Raw genomic sequence first — 22,694 nt, forward strand, 5'->3', positions numbered from 1 at the left:
ATAAGACTATAATCATTAATACTCAATCAGAGTATAATATACACTGCTAGAGAGTGTAAGAGGAAAATCAATAAAGAATTTAAAAAAAGAAAAGAAAAGGTGCGTGCTTACAAAAAGAATGTGTAAACTTGGAGGTCATTCTTTTTAGAGGCATGCACCTTTTCTGCTGGTGTAAATTCTGGCCCTCAACTTTAGGCATGGGAATCAGCTCTTTGCGCTGTTCTATATCGTATGCTCCTCTCAGTGTACCCTTTATTATAATGTTTAGCACTGATTTTTTTTCCAATGCTGATTTTTGAGCAATGTAAATAGAATTCCCCTCTAAATGTATAATCTGTTACTGTGAGGCTCATTCCCTCTTCAGCTATAGGGATGTACTGTAGGGTTACTAAATGTCTGGGTAAACCCAGACATGTCCTCTTTTTAGAGGACTGTCTGGTGTCTGGATGGATTTCTAAAACCCGGCAATCATTAACAACAGTCAGTTTGGTGCCCGATTCCACAGTTCCTTGAAAACTGAATCGTCAGTCCATTCTGTGGGATGTTTCTTCAGGAATATTCTTGCTTTTGTTGATCTCCTTCAATCAAGAGATCAAAAAAAATGACTGTGTTCTCTGTGTTACAAGACTTTCAAAGCTTACAGGTTCCATTTCATACGTACGCATGAGACATCGTGGAATGTCTAGCAACGGTGGATGCTGGAAGTTTTGCCCCATTCGTAGCTTTGTTTCTGTTGTGATTCTGTCATCAAAAAAGGCAAGTGCTGTTTGGACAGAAACCATAGGTGTCTGGAAAAGGCTGTGAGCACCTTGATCGCAACAGTTTTATTTGTGTAGTTTTATATGGATTTTTTTCCCCTTTAATTCCAGTCTCTTTCAATTCTTGTCTACCTTTTCACTTAAGAAATACTCAGAAATACAAACTTGGTTATCCATCAGTTAAAAGAATCAAAATTATATCCAATTTTTGCATATCTTTTGCCTTCTTTTTTTTTTTTTATATTCTTTATTCATTTTCAAAATTACATTAAGTGTTAAATATATTCATGCAGATTAACATTAATTACATCACTTACAAATAATCATTGATATATTACATAAAAACATATCCCTTCCCTTTTCCCACCCCACCCACCCTTATATTCCATTATCATATAAAACATGTAATAATAAAATTCCCCCCTCCCTACCCCTTAAATCGATAAGTATAAGGGAAACAATTTTAAATTAATCTTTACAATACTTTGTTAATGGTTTCCACACATCCTGAAACTTCTTAAAGTATCCCCGTTGCAATGCAATAAACCTTTCCATTTTATAAATATGGCATAAAGAATTCCACCAGAAGTTATAATTTAATCTCCACCAATCCTTCCAATTATATGTAATTTGCTGAATGGCAACACTGGTCATTATAAGTAGTAATTTATTATTATTCGCAGAAATCTGACTCTTTGCTCCCATTTCCATACCAAATATCAGAGTATCATAGGATAATACCACTGGGTTATCTAATAAATTATTAATTTGGTCCCAAATTGATTTCCAAAAATTCATAATAAATGGGCAATGAAACAGTAAATGATCTAAAGTTCCTGCTTCCAGATGACAATGCCAACATCTATTAGACAAAGAACTATCTAATTTTTGTAATCTAACAGGGGTCCACAATGCTCTATGTAACAGAAAAAACCAAGTTTGTCTCATAGATGCTGACACCGTACATTTCATCCTCCAAGACCAAATTTGTGGCCATTGAGATGCAGTAATTTCATGCTTAATCTCAATGCTCCAAATATCTCTTAAACCTTCTTATCTGCAAAAATTTGGAATGAGCTTCCTTCAGAGATTAGGATACTATCCTAACAACTTTTCGAAAAATGTTAATAAACATATTTTTTTCAAAAATCTCTGATTACTTCGTCTGATTTAAGGTGATTGTAGGATAGAAATGATCTTATTTTCTATTGTACTCAAGAAGTTTTGTTAACCGAGTCGAGCCCTTTTGCAAGGGATGAATCGCTATAGAAAGTTAAGGATTGGATTGGATTGAATTTCCTAATGCAAGAGCCTTTGCATTGTATCGGTATCCTGGCTCAATCCCATACCGCCATCTCTTATCACACGCCAACTTATAGGTTTCTGGTGAAGGTTTTCCTTCATCATAGTGATGAAAATTGACCAGTTGAAGAACAACCAGTCCATGTGGCAATCTAGCAGTTGACAGCTGAGACTGACTTCCCAAGGAGCCAGTTTTTGGGTGCAGATTGCAAACTAAATGACACCATACAAACTAATTATACGCAATCACCTACATACACAACACACAAGCAAACAGTGCATGCTGGGGTGACCTCTAAATATTGTCTAATCAAGCTGAAATTTGACACATGAGTAAGACATATCAAGTGGACAAAAACAAACTTTATGGAGACAAGATTTGACAAGCTTAATTTTTTTGCATACTACCGTGGACCACCCTACTGCTTATATTGTATGGTAAGCCCTTCAGAACCCACCCAAAACTTACTGTACTCTCCTGTACACCACAACAATAACCTGTATGCCTGTAGGTGTTATCTTTATGTAGATACAGTAGGTTTTTGGAGGGCTCACCATATGTTATGTTGGGCAAATCACTTAACCCTTACATTGTCTCAAGTAAATCTCTTTGGTCTTAGCGCAGGCTGTTTAGTAAAACCCAACGTTAGTTTGTCATAATTTGTAGCATATCAAAGAATAAATGGAAACAGGCTACTTATTTGCCATATTTATAGATCATCTCTCCCCATTACCAGGCTCTGAAGAAGTTTACACACATCAATCATTAAATGCACTAATAACAGAATTCATATGGAGCCACAATTTTTGGCCTTTGACTAGCAACTGTATAAAGGTACCAGAATCAGTATGTGTCACGTAAGGAAAACCTGTACTGAAGACCTTGCACTGTAAGGATAACTATGGCAAATTGTAACCGGTAAATTGTATATAATATATATATTAATATTAGATCCTAGTATTTATCAAGTTAGGATAAAAACTTGTATTGTAAACTTGTACTGAAATTATGAATGTTTAACCTGTAAGCAACAAAAATGGAAGACCCAACAGTCCACAGTGAAAACAATCCAAATGACTGTGGATAATGATGTTCTAAAAAGATGATTTATTTATCTCTTCTTCCAAAAAAAAAACCAACAACCAAACCCAGAAATACAAAAATAATAGTTCACATGTGTAGTCCTACCAGACCCTACACCAGGGGTGCCCACACTTTTTGGCTTGCGAGCTACTTTTAAAATGACCAATTCAAATTGATCTACCAACAATAAAATAAAAAAACAAACAAACCATAAAGCACACTATATGCAGAGAAAATGTTAATTATCATTTATATTCCGTGGGTTTTCAAAGAGGTCAAGGCAGATGACTTTATGCAATGTCACCTCAGGAACAACTATACAAAAATAGACAAATCTACCCCCCTCCCATTTTACTAAACCGCGATAGCGTTTTTTAACGCAGGGAGCTACGCTGAATGCCCTGCGCTGCTCTCAATGCTCATAGGCTCCCTGCGCTAAAAACCACTATTGTGTCATATGTATAAAATGGAAAGAACATTATCTATTCAGAAAGGGAATTTTAATAAATTTCAAGATGTGAATAGGTATTATTTTCCCTGATTTGTACAAATGTAAGAATGGGGTGGGGGGAGGGGGGACTTTATTATATGGTATATGCGTTATGAGATATTGAAGTGATGGGAGGGAAAGGATAATTCTATTTAATATGAAGAACTGTAGAATTTCAAGTGATGTATTTAAGTCAAAATGGTGTTACTTTTTGATGCACTTGATGTAAGTTATAAAAATGAATAAAGAATTAAAAAAAACAACCAAAAACCTGCTATTGCGGTTTAGTAAAAGGGGGCCATAGTGCAAAATATAGACAGCAGATATAAATTCTCAAAACGGACACATTTTGATCACTAAATTGAAAATAAAATCATTTTTCCTACCTTTGTTGTCTGGTGATTTCATGAGTCTCTGGTTGCACTTTATTCTTCTAACTGTGCATCCAATATTTCTTCCCTTCTTTCAGCCTGCTGTATGCTTCCAGACCTCATTCCCTCCGCCAACTTTTTCTTCCTCTCTCCTTGCCCCCTCCCCTTTCTTTCTTTCTGTCTCACTGCCCCTCTTTCTTTCTGTCTGTCTTTCTCTCTCCATGCCCCCTTTCTTTCTTTTTCCCTTCTTTCTTTCTGTTGAAGTAAAGGCTGCTTTGTTTACCTCATTGGAATAACTACGAGACGGCATTGTATCTTCCAAAACAGACAATATTCGTTTATTGTTAATATAAAAACTTACAGTATTACAGCAGCAGAGACATATCAGAAAAATGTATTGTCAGTTCAGAATATGCAATGGAGAGAAGAACTTGCACCCATATTCTTAGCAGGGGGCTAGCAGATCCCCGTAGCATAAGTAAGTGAATCTCTCTCTCTGGCTTTACCTAAAAGCATGTGTTTTTTATACAGAGCAATTCTTCCTTTGTTCCAAAAAGTCCATCCCCGAATTCTGGTTATGTAATCCCCTATTGGTACATAAAATAATGTATACCTAACTCCTACTCTCAGTCCACGCCTCTCTCACTCCCTCCCACGAGAGGGGCCCGGGCAGTCCAGAAACAGAGGGCATTTCATGAACTTCTTCCTTATCACCTTGCTGAGGCTGATCTGTTTGTTCTACAACACTGTATGTCTTCAGGATGGTGTCCTTGTAGACAGTCTTATGCAGAAAACTGAAACAAAGATGCAAGGGTGACATTCCAGCATCCTGGCCATGCCTGGATCCCATGGCTTGCTTCAGAGACAGGCACCAGGTCCCCACATCCCTACTCCCCCTTCATCCTTCAGGGGTTGTTACTTGTTATGGGTGTTTTATGGCTTCTCAGGGTGCCTTGCATATGTCATACGGCACTGATAACAGTTCAGTACAAATGAACAATGGCCACCGAACCTTGGAGAAGTATCCTCCTTAGGAAGACAAGAACTAGGTCAGCAGGAGTAGCATTTCAAAAGGATACATGCGTTCATAGATTAGCAAAGTACAAGCTGTTCCATCTGGTTAGCTTGTAAAGAAAGGCTGCTTTAGACTGTGAGAAAATATGTGTTAAAATGGCTGTAGTGTCCAACATACACAAGGTAGTCCTCCACCAGGTAGTTCAGTATGTCCAGGTTATCCAACTCACTGTCTCCCTGCTCCCCCTTCTTTCTGTCTCCCTGCCTGCTCCCAAGCCACTGCCGCCGCCATTGAGGACAGGCCTCCAAACCACCGCCGCCCCAAGCTCTCCCTGCTTCCCCACACAGAAGCGTCGGGCCAACCAGATTTCCTCTCCCCGACGTCATTTCTGAAGTCAGAGAGTAAGTTCCGGGCCAGCCAGGCAGCGATTGGCTGGCCCGAAACTTACTCTCCGACGTCAGAATTGATGTCGGGTGGGGAAAGTTGGTCGTCTCAGCACTTCTGAGTCAGGAAGTAAATAGAACACGAAGGCAACGTGATCGACTCGCATTGCCTTCTCGATCTACCGGTCGATCATGATCGACCTTTTGGGCACCCCTGCCCTACACGGTCCGTTTTTCGGCGAACACGCCTTCCTCAGGGATCCAGTTGGAAGCTATGGTCTCAGAAAACAAATGTAGACTAAAAACAATGTGAGTGTCCTTAAACGACTTGCCAAAAGACAGTGAGTACGAGCAGAGTGGCGCCACATAAACGCCCTCTGAGGAAGGCGTAACATATAGTATTTAACCCTATACAAAATTCTATGTAATGTTGTTATATTAATCAGGTTTTCTATTCCGCCTTTTCCTATTCAGTTCAAGGTCAGATTACATTATCCAGGAATATACAATGGACAATATGTTGTCTGTGTCTCTAATTAATGAGGATTTGGTGGAATGTAAGATTGCACATTACATAACATCTATTGCATGTAATCCAGTGGAGACCCATTCTAATTACACCAGAAACCTAATGGCATACCAAAGGCGGGGCGATGGGTGTGGTCCGCACTGGGTGCAGTGAAACATAGAAACATAGAAAATGACGGCAGAAAAGGGCCACGGCCCATCTAGTCTGCCCACACTAATGGCCCACCCCCTAACTACCTCCATGAAGAGATCCCACATGCCAATCCCATCTTTTCTTAAAATCTGGCACGCTGCTGGCCTCAATTACCTGTTGTGGAAGATTATTCCAGCGGTCAACCACCCTTTCGGTGAATAAATATTTTCTGGTGTCGCCATGAAATTTCCCACCCCTGATTTTCAACGGATGCCCTCTTGTTGCTGTAGGTCCTTTAAGGAAAAAGAGATCCTCTTCCACCTCGATACGGCCCGTGACATATTTGAACGTCTCGATCGTCTCCCCTCTCTCTGCGTTCCTCGAGTGAGTACAGCTGCAACTTACCCAGTCGTTCCTCACACGGGAGATCCTTGAGTCCTGAGACCATCCTGGTGGCCATTCGCTGAACCGACTCAACTCTCCGCACATCTTTTTGATAATGCGGCCTCCAGAATTGTACACAGTATTCCAGATGGGGTCTCACCATGGATCTGTACAACGGCATTATGACCTCGGGCTTACGGCTGATGAAACTTCTACGAATACAGCCCATGATTTGTCTAGCCCTGGATGAAGCTTTCTTCACTTGATTTGGCGGTCTTCATGTCTTCGCTAATAATCACCCCCAAGTAACGTTCTGCTATAGTCCTTGCTAGGATCTCACCATTTAGGGTGTAAGTCCTGCATGGGTTTTTGCCGCCAAGGTGCATGACCTTGCATTTTTTGGCATTGAAACTTAGTTGCCAAGTCCTTGACCAATGCTCCAGCAGGAGTAGGTCCTGCGTCATACTGTCGGGCATTGAGCTTTTGTCGGGCACTGTGCTTTCATCTGTTGTGCGGTTGCCTACCATGTTGCATAGTTTGGCGTCATCGGCGAATAATGTAATTTTACCTCGAAGCCTCTCAGCCAAGTCTCTTACAGGGTGGTACAGGGGTGCACTGAATGGTCAATTCTCCAAGGACAAGGACTGGTAGTAACAAGCACAGAAATTTCTGGAACCCTCCGACTTCAACTTCCTATTACCGCAGGTAAGCAACTTCTATTCTCCCTGAACTGTTCAGTCACAGAACAGGTTCCACTGAAAGCAATGCAAGTAAGGAGGACAGATCAGTGGTGTATTAAAGAGGGGTGGGGGGGATGGGGGCGGTCCACCCAAGGGCGCGGCACCCCTCCTCCTCTCCGAGGTTGCTGCCCGCATCAGCATCAGCGCTCTCTCCGACGTCATTTCCGGGACCTGCGCTCACGCCGGAGAAGTTATAAAAGTATGGGGAAAAGGAAGGGGGTGGGCGCGCAGCAGCGGGGAAGGGGGGGGGGGAGAGCCGTCTCTCAGCCCCTACCACGCCACTGGGACAGACAGAAGCACCTGGGTTTTATTTCCATTGAAAGCAATGGAAGTAAAACCAGGATGTCTCCATCTGACCTCGTTTTTCTGGAACCATATGGTAACCCTATCTCAATTGCTTTTGGGCTTAAAAGAGGAAAATAAAGGAAACTCCAAACATTACCTAACTCCAGGAGAAAGACAAGCGCAACCCCCCCCCCCAATATCGAGCAAGGAAGGAGTGGCTTGCATTGTGCCCCCTCCCCTCATCATTTTGATGCGTTGGCTCAAGCAGCTACCGGGTGTTGTACCTTTAAGGTGCGGCAGGCGGTGGTGAGTCAGCTCAGCAGGGTCTGAACCACCCTTCAATCACATGAGGCGCATTCGGCGGCCATGGCGCGGCGAGGCGCGGGTCTGGCGCTGTTGCTCGTCTCCCTCGTCGCCGGGGCTTCCGCCGCTCTCTACTTCAGGGAGGGGCAGCACTGTTATAAAGCGGCCGCGAAGAAGTCGCCCGGAGTCAGGTACCCGCGTTCACCTCCCAGGAAACCCCACCATCCGGCACGCTCGCGGCGCCCGGGGACGGAGGGCGAGGCGGGAAAGTGCTCGCGCTGCGGGTGTGAGGCAGGATCGGAGTTTGCGGGCTCCCTGGGAGGGGGGGGGGGTTGCTGTTCTAGATGCTAAGGCCGGGAGGAGAGCCCCCTTTCCCGGAGAGCTGAAAAGTAGAGACTTCCTGGGAGGGGAACAGAAACTCCCCAACTTGGCCTGAGAAGAGACAGCAAAATGCCCGATTTTCAGCTTGGGAAGCCAGTTTAGACCCCGTGTAGTCTTCCGATTGAGACCTGTGTCTGGTGACATGTGCTGTTTTTTTTTTTTTTTTTCCTTTGTATATATTTTATTAAGAAATGCAATTCTTGTGCTATGTCACTGTTTCCCACGTGAGCCTGACGTGGCTTAATTTGTGCTGCAAGAGCTTTCTCTTAAGTAAAAGCACCCTTAGGGCTCCTTTTACAAAGGGCGCTTGCGGTTTAACGCACGCTAAACCGCCGGCCCCTCCTCTTGAGCAGGTGGTAGTTTTTCAGCCGGCGCAGGGGTTAGCACATGATGAAAAGTCGCGCGCATTAAACCCGCTAGCGTGGCTTTGTAAAAGGAGCCCTTAGTGTATGGGAAACCCCCCCCAGATATGTATTGTGCTTAGCATCCCCGCTCATTCTGAAAGGTTGACTTCCATGCCTGCAGCCATAAGGAGGAGAGTCAGCACCCCCAATATTGAAACTCATTCAATGTAATGTAATGTAATTTATTTCTTATATACTGCTAATCCGTTAGGTTCTAAGCGGTTTACAGAAAATGTACATTAAAATTATAAGTAAGAAAAGGTATCCAGTACTTTACATTTTGGGGATCCTTTTATCAAGCCATGCTAGCGGGGTTAGCGCGTCGGGCATTTCATCACGCGCTAACCCCCGCAGCAGGCTAAAAAACTAACGCCTGCTCAGTGCAGGCATTAGCGGCGAGCGCGGCAGGCGGTTTAACGTGCGGTATTACGCGCTTTATATCCCTACCGCAGCTTGATAAAATGACCCCTTTGTTTGGCATCCCCAGTCATTCTGAAAGATTGAGTTCCACACTTGGATCTTCTACTCCTGGAGTGAAAAGGGGATATATATTTATATATTTTCTTTTGGGAGTTCCCTGAACAGATGCTGCATCCTGACCTTGAGAACTTCTGCTTTCCACAGTGTTGCCAGTCAGGATTAAGAGGATAATTTTAGTTTCCAGGTACCTATCTAATATAATAAAACGGTAAGCCGCGCATGCGCACTTCCTATGTGTGCGCCGCTTTTCCGTGAGCTGTAGCGACCCATAGGAAGTGCGCATGCGCGGCTTACGGTTCTGTTTTTCGGTCTGGCCTGCTCCCTGCCGTATTGCATTTTTTAGTTGAAAGACACAGTGGTGGCTCCTCTCACGATCCCCACCTGCGTCGGACTTCCAACGCAGTTGGGGATCATGAGAGGAGCCACCAAAAAAAAAAAAATACGGCAAGGCGAGCAGGCCAGACCAGACCGAAGCTCAAGACCACGGGAAGCGAAGGGAAGGGGGGGCCGACAAAGAAGAGGACTCCAGCCGCGAGGAGCCGAACGGAGCAGCCAGATCGCAGCAGGCCAGAATGCGGGGAAGGGGCAGAACGGAGTAGGCAAGATTGCGATAAGAGAAGGGAAGGGGTGGGGGAAATGCTGCAACTGCTGCACAGGGACCTGGAGGGGAAGACAAATACCACTGCTGCTGCACAGGGAAGTGGGGGGGGGGGGGGGGAAATGCTGTTGCAGGGAACTGGGGTGGAAATACTACTGCACAGGGAAATGGAGGGAAAGAATGACAGACAGACAGCAGGAGGGAGGGAGACAGAAAGGAAGAAAGACACAGGGGCAGGGAGAGGGACAGAAAGACAGACAGAAAAAGGGAGTCATGGAGAGAGAGACATCGGGAGAGAGAGAGAGACAGAAAGAAAGAAAGACAGACAGACATATATTCTAGCACCCGTTAATGTAACGGGCTTAAAGACTAGTTATAATATAATTTTATAAAGAGAAGTAGACATGATTTCTGTCACTTACACTAGGATTAAATCATGCCTACAGTTTTTAAGTAACCACTGATGCTAGTCAAAAACTTCTATTGTGGATTCTCAGATGGCTACCACAAGTTTATAAACTCCAATGCTCAATCATATAGCCTAATTCTTCATAGGTCTAATTTTTTCTGTCTTTTATTGAATTATATTCTCCCATTATCTTTTATTAAATTGTTCTTTTCCCTCTAGATTTTTCTTCATATAACTTATTTTGTAATGTATCATAATCATTTATCTTAATTAGACCATTGTAAGGACTACCTCTCCCGACATGACCATGTTTCAAATCTGTTCTTCAGAGTTCAGACACCTCAATATATCCATATTAATTTCTCTTCAGAGTTTCAGCATAATTATGCAACGGCCTTTCTCCAGAGAATAGCATTAGTGAAAGGCCATTGAATAATTATGCTGAAACTATGTATGTATGTATGTATGTGTGTGTATATGTATCTGAATATATATATATATCCTATATAATAAAAGACTAAGCGCACATGCGCACTTAGAATTTCGTGTTGCCTGCCGCTGTGGTGTGTGATCCGTGGCAGCCAACCCAGCGGCAGGGAACATTCTGGCCACTCCCCTCCTCCCGCCCTCACTCACCGTGAAAGCCAGGCAAGCTCTCTCCCTGCCCGCGTCCTCGGCAGGGAACACACCTCGGCCCTCACTCGCCGCCGCCGCCACTGCTGATCCTCCTGTAAAGAGCAGCCTGCGATGGTGGCTGGCTTTAGCGAACCTCGCAGGCCGCTCTCCAACTCGGTAGCACGTTCCCTCTGACGCGATCCCGTGCGTCAGAGGGAACGAGCTACCGAGGCTGAAGAGCGGCCTACGAGGTTCGCTAAAGCCGGCCACCATCGCAGGCTGCTCTTTACAGGAGGATCAGCAGCTGAGAGGAGCCGCCGCCGGCACTTTTGAAAACTTAAAACAAAAATCTTCGGCTGCAGCAGGCCAGCCCATGGGAAGGGAAGGGGGAGGGGCCGAATGGAGCAGGCTAGATCGCAGGGAGGGGCTGAAACGGAACAGGACAGCTCAGGTAAGAGAAGGGAATTGCTTCAGCAGGGACCTGGAGGCGAAGGAAAATATCACTGCTGCTTCTGCAAAGAAAAGTGGGGGGGGGGAGAAGGGAATGGGGGGGTGGGGAAAAATGCTGCTACTACTTCACAGGGACCTGGAGGGGAAGGGAAATATCACTGCTGCTTCTGCAAAGGAAAGTGGGGGGGGGAGAGAAGGGAATGGGGTGGGTGGGGGAAAATGCTGCTACTACTTCACAGGGACCTGGAGGGGAAGGGAAATACGCTGCTGCTTCTGCAAAGGAAAGTGGGGGGGGGGAGAGAAGGGAATGGGGGGTGGGGGAAAATACTGCTACTACTTCACAGAGACCTGGAGGGGAAGGGAAATACACTGCTGCTTCTGCAAAGGAAAGTGGGGGGTGGAGAGAAGGGAATGGGGGGGGAAATGCTGCTACTTCTTCACAGGATCTGGAGGGGAAGGGAAATATCACTGCTGCTTCTGCAAAGGATAGTGGGGGTGGGGAGAGAAGGGAATGGGGGGTGGGGGAAAATGCTGCTACTACTTCACAGGGACCTGGAGGGGAAGGGAAATACCGCTGCTGCTTCTGCAAAGGAAAGTGGGGGGGGGAGAGAGACAGAAAGAAATACAGACAGACAAAAGAAGGCCAGGGAGAGAGACAGACAGAAAAAAAAGACAGACAGGGAACCAGAGAGACAGAAAGACAGACAGACAAAGGGTGCCGGGGAGAGAGAGAAAAAAATAGGAGGGAGAGAGACAGAAAGAAAGAAAGGAAGAAAGAGACAGGAGCAGGGAGAGAGACATAAATAAAGACAGACAGGCATATATTCTAGCACCCGTTAATGTAACGGGCTTAAACACTAGTATATATATAATCGACTTAGTGCTCCAGCTACAAATATGAAAAAATGAATGCTGAATTCTTGGGGCAAAGTAATGTATTTAATTTGGTGTGGGGCCCATTGGCATCTTTTATTGCTTCTATATAGTGGTCATTTCTCTTTAATTTTTGTTTGATTTCCTTACACATCCAGGGTGGGAATGCACTACTATTTTAATTAAAACTAGGTTATTGGAAGATTATATACATTGATGTTTTTGATTAATGAAGGGGGGGAAATGATTGCTTTTGAATATTTGTAAGTTCAAAGTGCTTTTCTTGATTGTTATATGTTCAATTACATGTGTATTGCACTGTCAATATTTGAAAATCAATAAAGTTAAAAAAAAAAATATATATATATATATACTGTACTGTATATGTGAGGTGCCTCGACCCTGAAGAACAAATTTGAAACATGGTCATGTTGGGAAAGGTAATTCTTACAACGGTCTACAGTAAATTTAAGATAAGTGATTGATACATTACAAAATAAAAGTTATATAAAAAAAATTAGTAAAAGATAATAGGATACAGTTTTTAAGTAGACAGGCAGATCAGGGGTATAGCCACAACTGCTATTTGGGTGGGCCTAGATTTAACCTGGACAGGCCAATCCCCACCAATATAGTATTTTTAACCTCCCCCTCTGCCCCCACTTACAGCTCTCTTTCTTTTCTCCTTTGCATCCCCTCTGTCCCTACTCACTTCTTTATCGGTTTTCTCTCTTCTGCCCAAGGTAGCATCTGCTCCTCCAAGAGAGGCCATAGCCCTGCATCTTTCTCTGAGGCACCTCCTCCCCCCTCTAGTCTCCCTCAGAACTGTGATTCTTATAGGCAACTGGCGCTGGCTCTGCAGGCTTCCCTCTACCGTGTCCCCCCCCTCAATGATGTCACTTCATGTTTCTTCACTGACAGGGACACGGTAGAGGGAAGCCTGCAGGCCTGGTGCCGGTCGCCTATAAGAATTGCAGCCAACAACGGCTGTGAGTCTGGAGGAGGTGCCTCAGAGAAAGATGGGCAGATTCCAGGTCATGCCACCCCTCTGGAGGAGCAGATGCTGTTTTGGAGCAGCAGAGAGAAATGAGGCGCAACTACTGAAGTGTCTTGGGGGGCCTCATGGGCTATTAGACTGAGTGGGCCTGAGGGAAAAATGGGTGGGCCTGTGCTCACCCAGGCCCAGCTGTGGTTATGCCACTGATGCAGACTTGCAATCAGTTCATTGATGTGCGCGCTCCACCCAGACTCTTAACCCTGTACATTCCTGCAGTGTGTACTTTCTATGAAAGCCAGTATTTTATATAAGAGACCATTTAAGTACATACATGCAAAACTGAATTTACAAAATTACTTCCTAAATGTCCCAGAGCCTGGATTCTTAGGACTCCTTTAAGAAAGTCAGTTTGAAGTAACCTGACGATGGCGAATCCCTAGAGCAGAGCAGTGCACATCTGAAAGAGCTCTGAGGAGTCATCATGAAGGGAAGGGCAGGGCGTGTTTTAACTTTCCACCAAAATACATTCCAATACATTGTGAAGAAAAAAAAAATGAAGTTATGACAGAATAGCAGTTCCCGAAATTTTTTTTCCCCTCGTAGAGCACTGAGTGGAAGAGATGAACATAAGAATAGCTTTACTGGGTCAGACCAATGGTCCATCAAGCCCAGTAGCCTGTTCTCACAATGGGCAATCCAGGTCACTAATACCTGGCCAAAACCCAAGGAGTAGAAATATTCCATGCTTCCGATCCCGGGCAAGCAGTGGCTTCCCCCATGTCTTTCTCAATAACACACTATGGACTTTTCCTCCAGGAAATTGTCCAAACCTTTCTCAGAACCAGCTATGTTATCTGCTCTTACCACAACCTCTGGCAATGCATTCCAGAGCTTAACTATTCTCTGAGTGAAAAAAAAAATTTCCTCCTATTGGTTTTAAAAGTCCTTCCCTGTAACTTCGAGTGTCCCCTAGTCTTTGTAATTTTTGATGAAGTGAAAAATCGATCCACTTATACTCGTTCTACTCCACTCAGGATTTTGTAGATTTCAATCATATCTCCCCTCGGGCATCTCTTTTCCAAGCTGAAGAGCCCTAACCTTTTTAGTCTTTCCTCATACAAGAGTTGCTCCATCCCTCTTAACATCTTAGTCCCTCTTCTTTATCATATTTGGTTCAGTCCAATCTTAGTCCCTCTTCTTTGTCATATTTGGTTCAGTCCATTCAGTCAGAGATGAAGACTGCAGTGCAAACCACAGGACCTGAGTGAATTAAGCAGGGCAAACTGTGAAGTTTGCTGGAGCTGGTGTGCTAATGCCTTAGGCCCACCTACCCGGTTTCTGTTCAAGGTTGTGCAATATAACTTGCTCTGATACTTAATATACACTTGAAAGCTCTCTACAAATTCCTCAGAATGAGAAGCATTGACTTCTTCATTTACAATAGTGATATGAAGGTTTGGCACGGCTTGCCCCTGCATTTCAGAAGCAGAAAAGAAACACTTTGATAGATTAGTGAACTGTGTTTTCATTTTTTTCTGGGTGCAGGCCAGTACAGACTGAATTGTGCTGCTGTTGCAGCCTTGTTGACATCCCCACACACTTTGGTTGCCATCATTTTCTCAATTTATCGTTGTGAACTTCTAAAGAAATGAGAAAACGTATATAAAAAAAAAAAAATTATGTGAATGGTTATTTTTGTTGTGGAGTTTTGTTTTTTTTTAAACAGGCCAGTGATGATATGGGTTCCAGAAAGACACTTTGTGTGTCATGAACCAATGTATTGAGGTCTGTTTTTCTTCACTTTGTTTATTATTATTTACACAAGTCTCAGTTATGTTGGTGGGGATGGAGTTCCACAGTGGGACTACTGTAATGGCCTGTACATGTACTATGGATTTCCTAAAACACAGTCCTCCTCAATCCTCTCCTGTACCTAGCCAATTGATGGACCATTGGTCTGACCCAGTAAGGCTATTCTTATGTTCTTATAAAGTCCATAGTCTGTTATTAAGACATGGGGGAAGCCTCTGCTTGCCCTGGATCGGTAGCATGGAATGTTGCTACACTTTGGGATTCTAAAATCTTGTTACTCTTTGGGGATTCTGCATGGATTGTTGCCACTCTTTGGGATTCTAAAATCTTGTCACTCTTTGGGGATTCTGCATGGAATGTTGCTACTATTTGTGGTTCCGGAATCTTGCTTACTCTGAGATAATGGAATGTTGCTACTCCTTGGGTTTTGGCCAAGTACTAGTGACCTGGACCAGTAAGGCTGTTATGTTCTAACAGGATTTAATAGGCCTACATTTCTGGCAGTTAGGGTCCTGTCAGAATCACGGCCAGAGGCATATAGTGAGACCAGAGTCCAACACCGCTCCCTAAACACACCCACTGCCAGGGATCTAGGTGGGCTGGAGGCTGTGTAGTGGTGGATATTTCTTTAAACAAAATATTGCATTTTAATGGCGTGACCAATTATCACGCCATTTAAACCCAAATAAAACACTTATGTTAGACACCGGTATGCACAATCTAGGCAACCCTCCGGCATCTAACGTAAGGCAGCTTGTTTGCAAATTCAGGCCTTAGTGCCTACTCTCTGTCCCTTCTTGCTAAAAAAAAAAAAAAAAATCTAATTTTTAGTGTGTGGAAAGCATGCAGATACCAAAATTACTGCAGGAAGCCTGAGTGTACCTCATGATAAAAACATTTTAAGCTATACTAAGCGCGCATTAGTGCTTCCCTCAGCTTAGTAAAAGGACGCCTTTGCTTTCTTTGTGCTCTAGTAAGCCTTGAAGCTCCACTTTATTGAGAAATGGAATTTGGTTAAATCTTTTTCTTTCTTAAGTTAGGGATTTTTGATCCATTTTTCTTGGTAATTAATGTACTTTTCTGTACAAGTGAATATGTGTTATAATACTATAAATTTCAATAAACAAAATATTAAAAAAAACTGGATGTAAGGGTTAGAAACACATTATTCCAAGCTTAATTCTTCTACATTGCTTCCCATTTCACTGGTCTGAATTTTAAGCTGGCACTCCAGTTTAGGGCACTCCATGTAACTTCTTTTCAGCACCTTGAGGCTTTGGCTGATTATCAGCCATCAGAAGCAATGCACTCTGGAAGGGTTTTATCTGTGGTTCCTTCAGTCAAGCAAGCTTGAGGCCCTATACACTTCTCCCTCTGTATTCGCTGTGCTAGAGGATTAACAGAACCGCAAATAACTTTTTCATGTTATTCGCTGTTTTCTATTAAAAATCATCGTGAATGTGGTGAAACCGCGAATAACATGGTGGGAGACCTGGCCTGTTCCTCAAAACACGGTGAAGAAAGTGCTAGGAATCAGCGATTTTTCTCTGTAAACGCTTGGAATCGGCGATTTCTCTCTGTAAGCTGATGTAATTTGGGGGGGAGGAGCCAGCAAGCTAAAAACCGTGACTAATCGAAACCTCAAATGCTGAAACCGTGAATACGGAGGGAGAAGTGTACTTTGGAACTCTCTTCCTCGTAACCGTTGAACTGATTTTCATTTTATGACTTTTTGAAGATTTTTCCCTCTATCTTTGTCTAATGCTTTGAGGGAAAACTGTTTGTAGACATTTTTGCAGAGGTGTTTTGTGTTCGTCTTTTTCTTGGTTTGTATTATTTGTTTATTGGAATCTACCCAGCAAAGTTGGATAGGTGAGGAGAAAGAAAGCTTAGAGATGTAAATGGGATGAAATTAAGCTTGGAGGGTAGAATGTCGACTATGCATGCTAGGATCGGAGCATCAATGATATCTGTGGCTGACGTAGAACTATGGAATGCCTTGCCTGGTATCCTGCGATTTTGTATGGGGAAGATGAATTTTAAGAAAATGCTGAAAACTCAATTATTTGCCAATGCCTTCTTATGCTGAGATGTATTTCAGTTGATAATGGCCTTCTAGAATTTTTCTGACATCAATGTATGATTTAAAGCTTGTTTGTACTTTTGAATTGATTGAATTTGTGCTTTATCCCTATTAAAACAGGGACGATTAACGATGTCAAGTGACATGTCTATGTTATATGTGATAATCGTAGGGAAACAAGATTTTATATATGTGATATGGAAACAGAACACTTATATCCTCCAGTATAAATGCTGAAGCTAAACAAATGTATTTTCACCGCGTGGTTGAAGAAGGAGCAGGTAGGAGAGGAGACCGAGCACAGAAGCTAGCAGGAGGAAGGGGCAGAGGGGAGCTAGCGGCGGCGGCGGGCAGCGGTGAGAGTAAGCTCCGCCCACCCGCACCGCGTTACCACAGCATCATCGCCCGGACTCCACCTTAGAAGGAAGGTAGCCGCGGCGCAAAGGCCACTGCGAGCCGCGTGGCTGAAGAAGGAGAGGTAGGAGAGGAGACCGAGCACAGAAGCTAGCAGGAGGAAGGGACAGAGGGGAGCTAGCGGCGGCGGCGGGCAGCGGTGAGAGTAAGCTCCGCCCACCCGCACCGCGTTACCACAGCATCATCGCCCGGACTCCCCCTTAGAAGGAAGGGAGCCGCGGCACGAAGGCCACTGCAAGCCGCGTGGCTGAAGAAGGAGTAGGTAAGAGAGGAGACCGAGAACAGAAGCTAAGAGGAGGAAGGGACAGAGGGGAACTGGTGGCGGGCGGCGGCGAGAGTAAGCTCCGCCCACCCGCACCACCGCCCAGACTCCCCCTTAGAAGGAAGGGAGCCAATGGCGCACAGCCGTTTGGCGCACAGCGGCTCGCCTTAGCAAGAGCGCCTTTGCGAAGGAGCCTTTAGAAGGAGCCAGGAAGCTAAGCCGACTAATCAGAGAGTCCCAAAACGTAAGAATCCTGGAAGGAGCAGAGACGGAAGAGACAGCAGTGATAGTCCACGTCGGGACGAACGATGTCACCAGGAGGGAATACAGCAAGAATGCACTGACTGAACAATTCAAGATCTTAGGAAGGAAACTGAAGATGAGGACCCAGAGGATAGCCTTCTCAGAGATCCTTCCAGTACCGAGGGCAGAAACGAAGAGGCAGACGGAGCTACAATCAATTAACGCATGGATGAGAAAATGGTGTGAGGAAGAGGGATTTCTCTTCGTGAGGAACTGGACAACGTTCTGGGGAAAGAACAAGCTTTTCAAGAAGGATGGTCTACATCTGAGCAAGGCGGGAACTAGACAACTAGCAAATAACGTCAGAAGAGCGATAGAGCAAGCTTTAAACTAAGTAGAAGGGGAAAGCCGACAGTCGACCTGGTATCGATGGTTCGGGAAACAGTACCCAGTGAGGGTACTGAGGGGAAAGATTTTGGGGAAGACACAAGTGGCAAGCAACAGACTATGAGCAAACAAGGGAGTCAGATGAAGCGAGAGGGGGAAAGGATGAACATACTGGAAGGGGAAGTCAAAACGGGATTGGATGATGAGAAAGAACAAGAGGAGGACAATAGGAACATGCCACAAGGCAATAGGAACACGCCACAAGGCAATAGGAATCTACCACAAAGAGAGGACAAAAGAGACAATACTCAGGAGTTGACAGGCCAGGAAGGGGACAGAATGAAGCATGAAATGCAAGGTAAAATAGAAAGGAAGGGAAAATGCCAAGACTTGAACTGCATGTATACAAATGCAAGGAGCCTAAAGAACAAAATGGGGGAACTAGAAGTCATGGCCAATAAGGAGAAACTAGACATCATAGGGATCACGGAAACATGGTGGAACGAGGAAAACAAATGGGACATAGTACTGCCAGGATACAAACTCTACCGAAAAGACAGGACGTACCAGAAGGGGGGAGGAATAGCACTATACATAAGGGATACCATCCACTCAACCACTGTGGACACAGCAGAGACAAATGCCCAACTGGAGTCATTGTGGATCAAAGTACCAGGAAGCAACGGATCCGAGATAAAGATGGGACTGTTCTACCGTCCACCTGGGCAAACTGAAGCTGAAAATACAGAAATGGTAGCCGAGCTGAGAAGGGAATGCAAGAACCCAAATACCATAGTTATGGGAGATTTCAACTATCCTGGGATAGACTGGTGTCTTGGAAATTCAAAATGTGCAAGGGAAACGGAGTTCCTGGAAGCAGTCCAGGACTGCTTCATGGAACAACTAGTCGAGGCACCAACGAGAGGATCAGCGACTCTGGATCTGATCCTCAATGGGCTGAAAGGCCCCGCGAAGGATGTGGAGATCATAGGACCACTAGGAACCAGTGACCACAACATGATTCAGTTCAAAGTGCAAGTAGGACTACCTATGGGAAAGAGAACCAAGGCAACATCATTTAACTTCAAGAATGGGAACTATGATGCCATGAGACAAATGGTGAGAAAGAAGCTCAAAAACAGCTCCAAGGAAACTCGGACTATTCAAGGACACAGTAAACAAGGCACAAAACCTATATATACCAAGATTTAGGAAAGGTTCCAAGAAGAATCAGACAAAGGACCCTGCATGGATAACCAGTGAAGTAAAGAAAGTGATAGGAGACAAGAAAAAATCATTTCGGAAGTGGAAAAAGGACAAAACTGAAGGAAACTGGAGAGAGCACAGGAAGCAACAAAAAGAATGTCACCGAGTAGTCAGGAAAGCCAAGAAAGAGTATGAGGAGAGACTAGCAAAGGAAGCAAGAAATTTCAAACCATTTTTCCGATATGTGAAAGGGAAACAGCCAGCGAGGGAGGAGGTGGGGCCCCTGGATGAGGGTGACCGGAAGGGAGTGGTGAAAGAGGAAAAAGAGGTGGCTGGTAGGCTAAACAAGTTCTTCTCGTCGGTCTTTACAATAGAGGATACATCCAGTGTGCCAGAACCGGAAAAAATCTTCAGGGGAGACCAAGAGGGGAAATTATCATGCATGGAGGTAAGCCACGAAGACGTTCTCAGGCAGATAGATAGATTAAGAACGGACAAAGCTCCGGGCCCAGACGGGATCCACCCGAGAATACTGAAAGAGCTCAGAGATGAAACAGCATCCTTGAGAACAGGGGTAATCCCGGAGGACTGGAAGATAGCGAATGTTACACCGATCTTCAAAAAAGGATCGAGAGGCGACCCGGGAAACTACAGACCGGTGAGCTTAACCTCTGTTCCGGGGAAGATGGTCGAATCAATGATCAGGGAAGGTATCAATGAGCATATAGAAAAAAATAATCTGATGAGATCAAGCCAGCATGGTTTCTGTAAAGGCCGATCATGCCAGACAAATCTACTGCATTTCTTTGAGGGGATAAGTAAGCAATTGGACCAAGGTGACCCAGTAGACATTATATATCTAGATTTCCAAAAAGCCTTCGACAAGGTGCCCCATGAACGCTTACTGAAGAAACTGTGGAGTCACGGGGTGGAAGGGAACGTGTACAGATGGATCAAAAATTGGCTGGCGGACAGGAAACAGAGGGTAGGAGTAAAGGGGCACTACTCTGACTGGATAGGGGTCACAAGTGGTGTTCCGCAAGGGTCAGTGCTGGGACCATTGCTGTTCAATATATTTGTTAATGATCTAGAAAAGGGGACAAAGTGCGAAGTTATCAAGTTCGCGGATGACACAAAACTCTCCAGCAGGGCCAGAACTGTTGAGGAATGCAAAGAACTGCAGAGCGACCTGAACAAACTGAGTGAGTGGGCAAAAAAATGGCAGATGAGCTTCAATGTGGAGAAATGTAAGGTCTTGCACATAGGGAAGGGGAACTCCATGTACAGCTATACGATGGGAGGGAGGGTACTCGGGGAAAGCAGCCAAGAAAAAGATCTGGGGGTATTGGTGGATAACACAATGAAGCAGGCGGCACAATGTGCAGCGGCCTCAAAAAAAGCGAACAGAATGTTGGGCATTATCAAAAAAGGTATCACTATCAGAACAAAAGAAGTTATCCTGCCACTGTATCGAGCAATGGTGCGCCCACATCTGGAATACTGCGTCCAATACTGGTCGCCATACCTCAAGAAGGACATGGCAATACTCGAGAGGGTCCAGAGGAGGGCAACGAGGATGATAAAGGGTATGGAGAACCTTTCATATGCCGAACGGTTGGACAGGCTGGGGCTCTTTACCCTGGAGAAGCAGAGACTGAGAGGGGACATGATAGAAACTTATAAAATCATGAAAGGCATAGAGAAGGTGGAGAGGGACAGATTCTTTAGACTTACAGGGACAACTAAAACAAGAGGTCATTCAGAAAAACTGAGAGGAGACAGATTCATAACGAATGCAAGGAGGTTCTTCTTCACTCAGAGGGTGGTGGACACCTGGAACGCGCTTCCCGGAGAGGTGATAGGACAGAGTACAATTCTGGGGTTCAAAAAGGGACTGGATGATTTCCTGGAAGCAAAGGGGATAACAGGGTACAGATAGAGGTTTACCTTACAGGACATTGAGCGAATAGGGTATGGATATTTTAGGTTAGGTAGGGAACACTTTCAGGTCATGGACCTGGGGGGACGCCGCGGGAGCGGACTGCCGGGCACGATGGACCCCTGGTCTGACCCGGCAGAGGCAACGCTTATGTTCTTATGTAAGTTGCAAACCTGTTTTTACCTAGCTACACAACACACACCTAGAACAAGCACTTGCAGAGAACTCAGCAGTACCAGCACAACTCGCAACTAACAGGAGGACAGCTAACAGGAGGTCAGGACACACACAGCCGGCAGGGACAAAAGGTTCACACCAGCACAGACAACTCAGAAGGGGAACAGGATAATGATCGACCACGGAAGCCAGAAGATGAGCTTTCCAGTCTTCTGCACTGGCTGCAATATGTATGATTACCTCCCCTCGGGGGCTAGGGCATACGTTTGCAGTCGATGCAAGAAGCTGGATAGCCTGAAACAGCAAGTCCGGCTCTGGAGGGAACTGTGACAGAACTAGAAAACCTCCTCGCCATGAGAGAAGAAAACCGCAAGCAGGAGAAGTTGCTAGGGGAGTCCAGTACCAGTGAAGTGATCGAGGAATTGGAGAGATTCATCGAGGAAGCCCACTAGCAACATGTGGAGGTCACAGGGCTGGAAATCAGTACCCGAACAACAACTGAGGAGGAGAGCCCAGGTGATATGGAAGGAGGCACCATTACAATTGACAAAGAGGCTGAAGTGGAGGTCGAGGACAAGCACACACTTAGTGGAAATGAGAGCCCGTCTGGAGATGCACCACAGAAGAGGGAAGACAGGTCCTACACCATTGATACAGACTTGCGACCCCCTAAGAACCCCCGAATAAAGAAGGCAGGGATCATCGTTGGAGATTCCATCATACGCAATGTGGACAGCCACATCGCAGGGGGAAGAGATGATAGACTGGTCACCTGCCTGCCTGGTGCAAGAGTGAAGGATGTGGCCAGCAGATCACCAGGATCATAGACCGCAGGAGGAGAGGACACTGCTGTGATTATCCACGTGGGAACCAACGATGTGAGTGGTCAGAAGTACAACAGGGAAGAAATGAAGGGCCAACTCCGCTCACTCGGAAGAAAACTGAAGATCAGGGAGGTGAAAGTGGCCTTCTCTGAAATCCTCCCGGTACCGAGAGTGGATGGAAAGAGACAAGATGAGTTGTGAGAAATCAACGCCTGGATGAGACGATGGTGCGACGAGGAGGGATTCGACATCGTGCGAAACTGGACGGCATTCTGGAGAAGAAGCAGATACTATAGAAAGGACGGCCTCCACCTCACCAAGCAAGGAGCAAGAGTCTTGGCTGAAAACATGAAGAAGACCATTG

At 45.0% G+C, this 22,694-nt stretch overlaps 2 protein-coding genes across 3 annotated transcripts in view; one reads left to right on the top strand and one right to left on the bottom strand.

Moving 5' to 3' along the window:
• Positions 1-7,892, bottom strand: part of TUBB1 (tubulin beta 1 class VI) — a 35,180-nt gene extending 27,288 nt beyond the window's left edge. For both annotated transcript variants that reach the window (XM_033962888.1, XM_033962889.1), the window contains exon 1: positions 7,758-7,892. The gene's annotated coding sequence lies outside the window, so the exon portion shown is untranslated. The remainder of the gene's footprint in view (positions 1-7,757) is intronic.
• The window catches only part of CTSZ (cathepsin Z), a 30,387-nt gene continuing 15,478 nt past the window's right edge, over positions 7,786-22,694 (top strand). Inside the window, exon 1 of the mRNA XM_033962890.1 lies at positions 7,786-7,967. Within this exon, the coding sequence (XP_033818781.1) occupies positions 7,840-7,967 (128 nt within the window). The 5' untranslated portion in view covers positions 7,786-7,839. The remainder of the gene's footprint in view (positions 7,968-22,694) is intronic.

The sequence above is a fragment of the Geotrypetes seraphini genome, chromosome 11 (genome assembly GCF_902459505.1).
Source record: "Geotrypetes seraphini chromosome 11, aGeoSer1.1, whole genome shotgun sequence".
NCBI classification, from domain to species: Eukaryota; Metazoa; Chordata; class Amphibia; order Gymnophiona; family Dermophiidae; genus Geotrypetes; species Geotrypetes seraphini.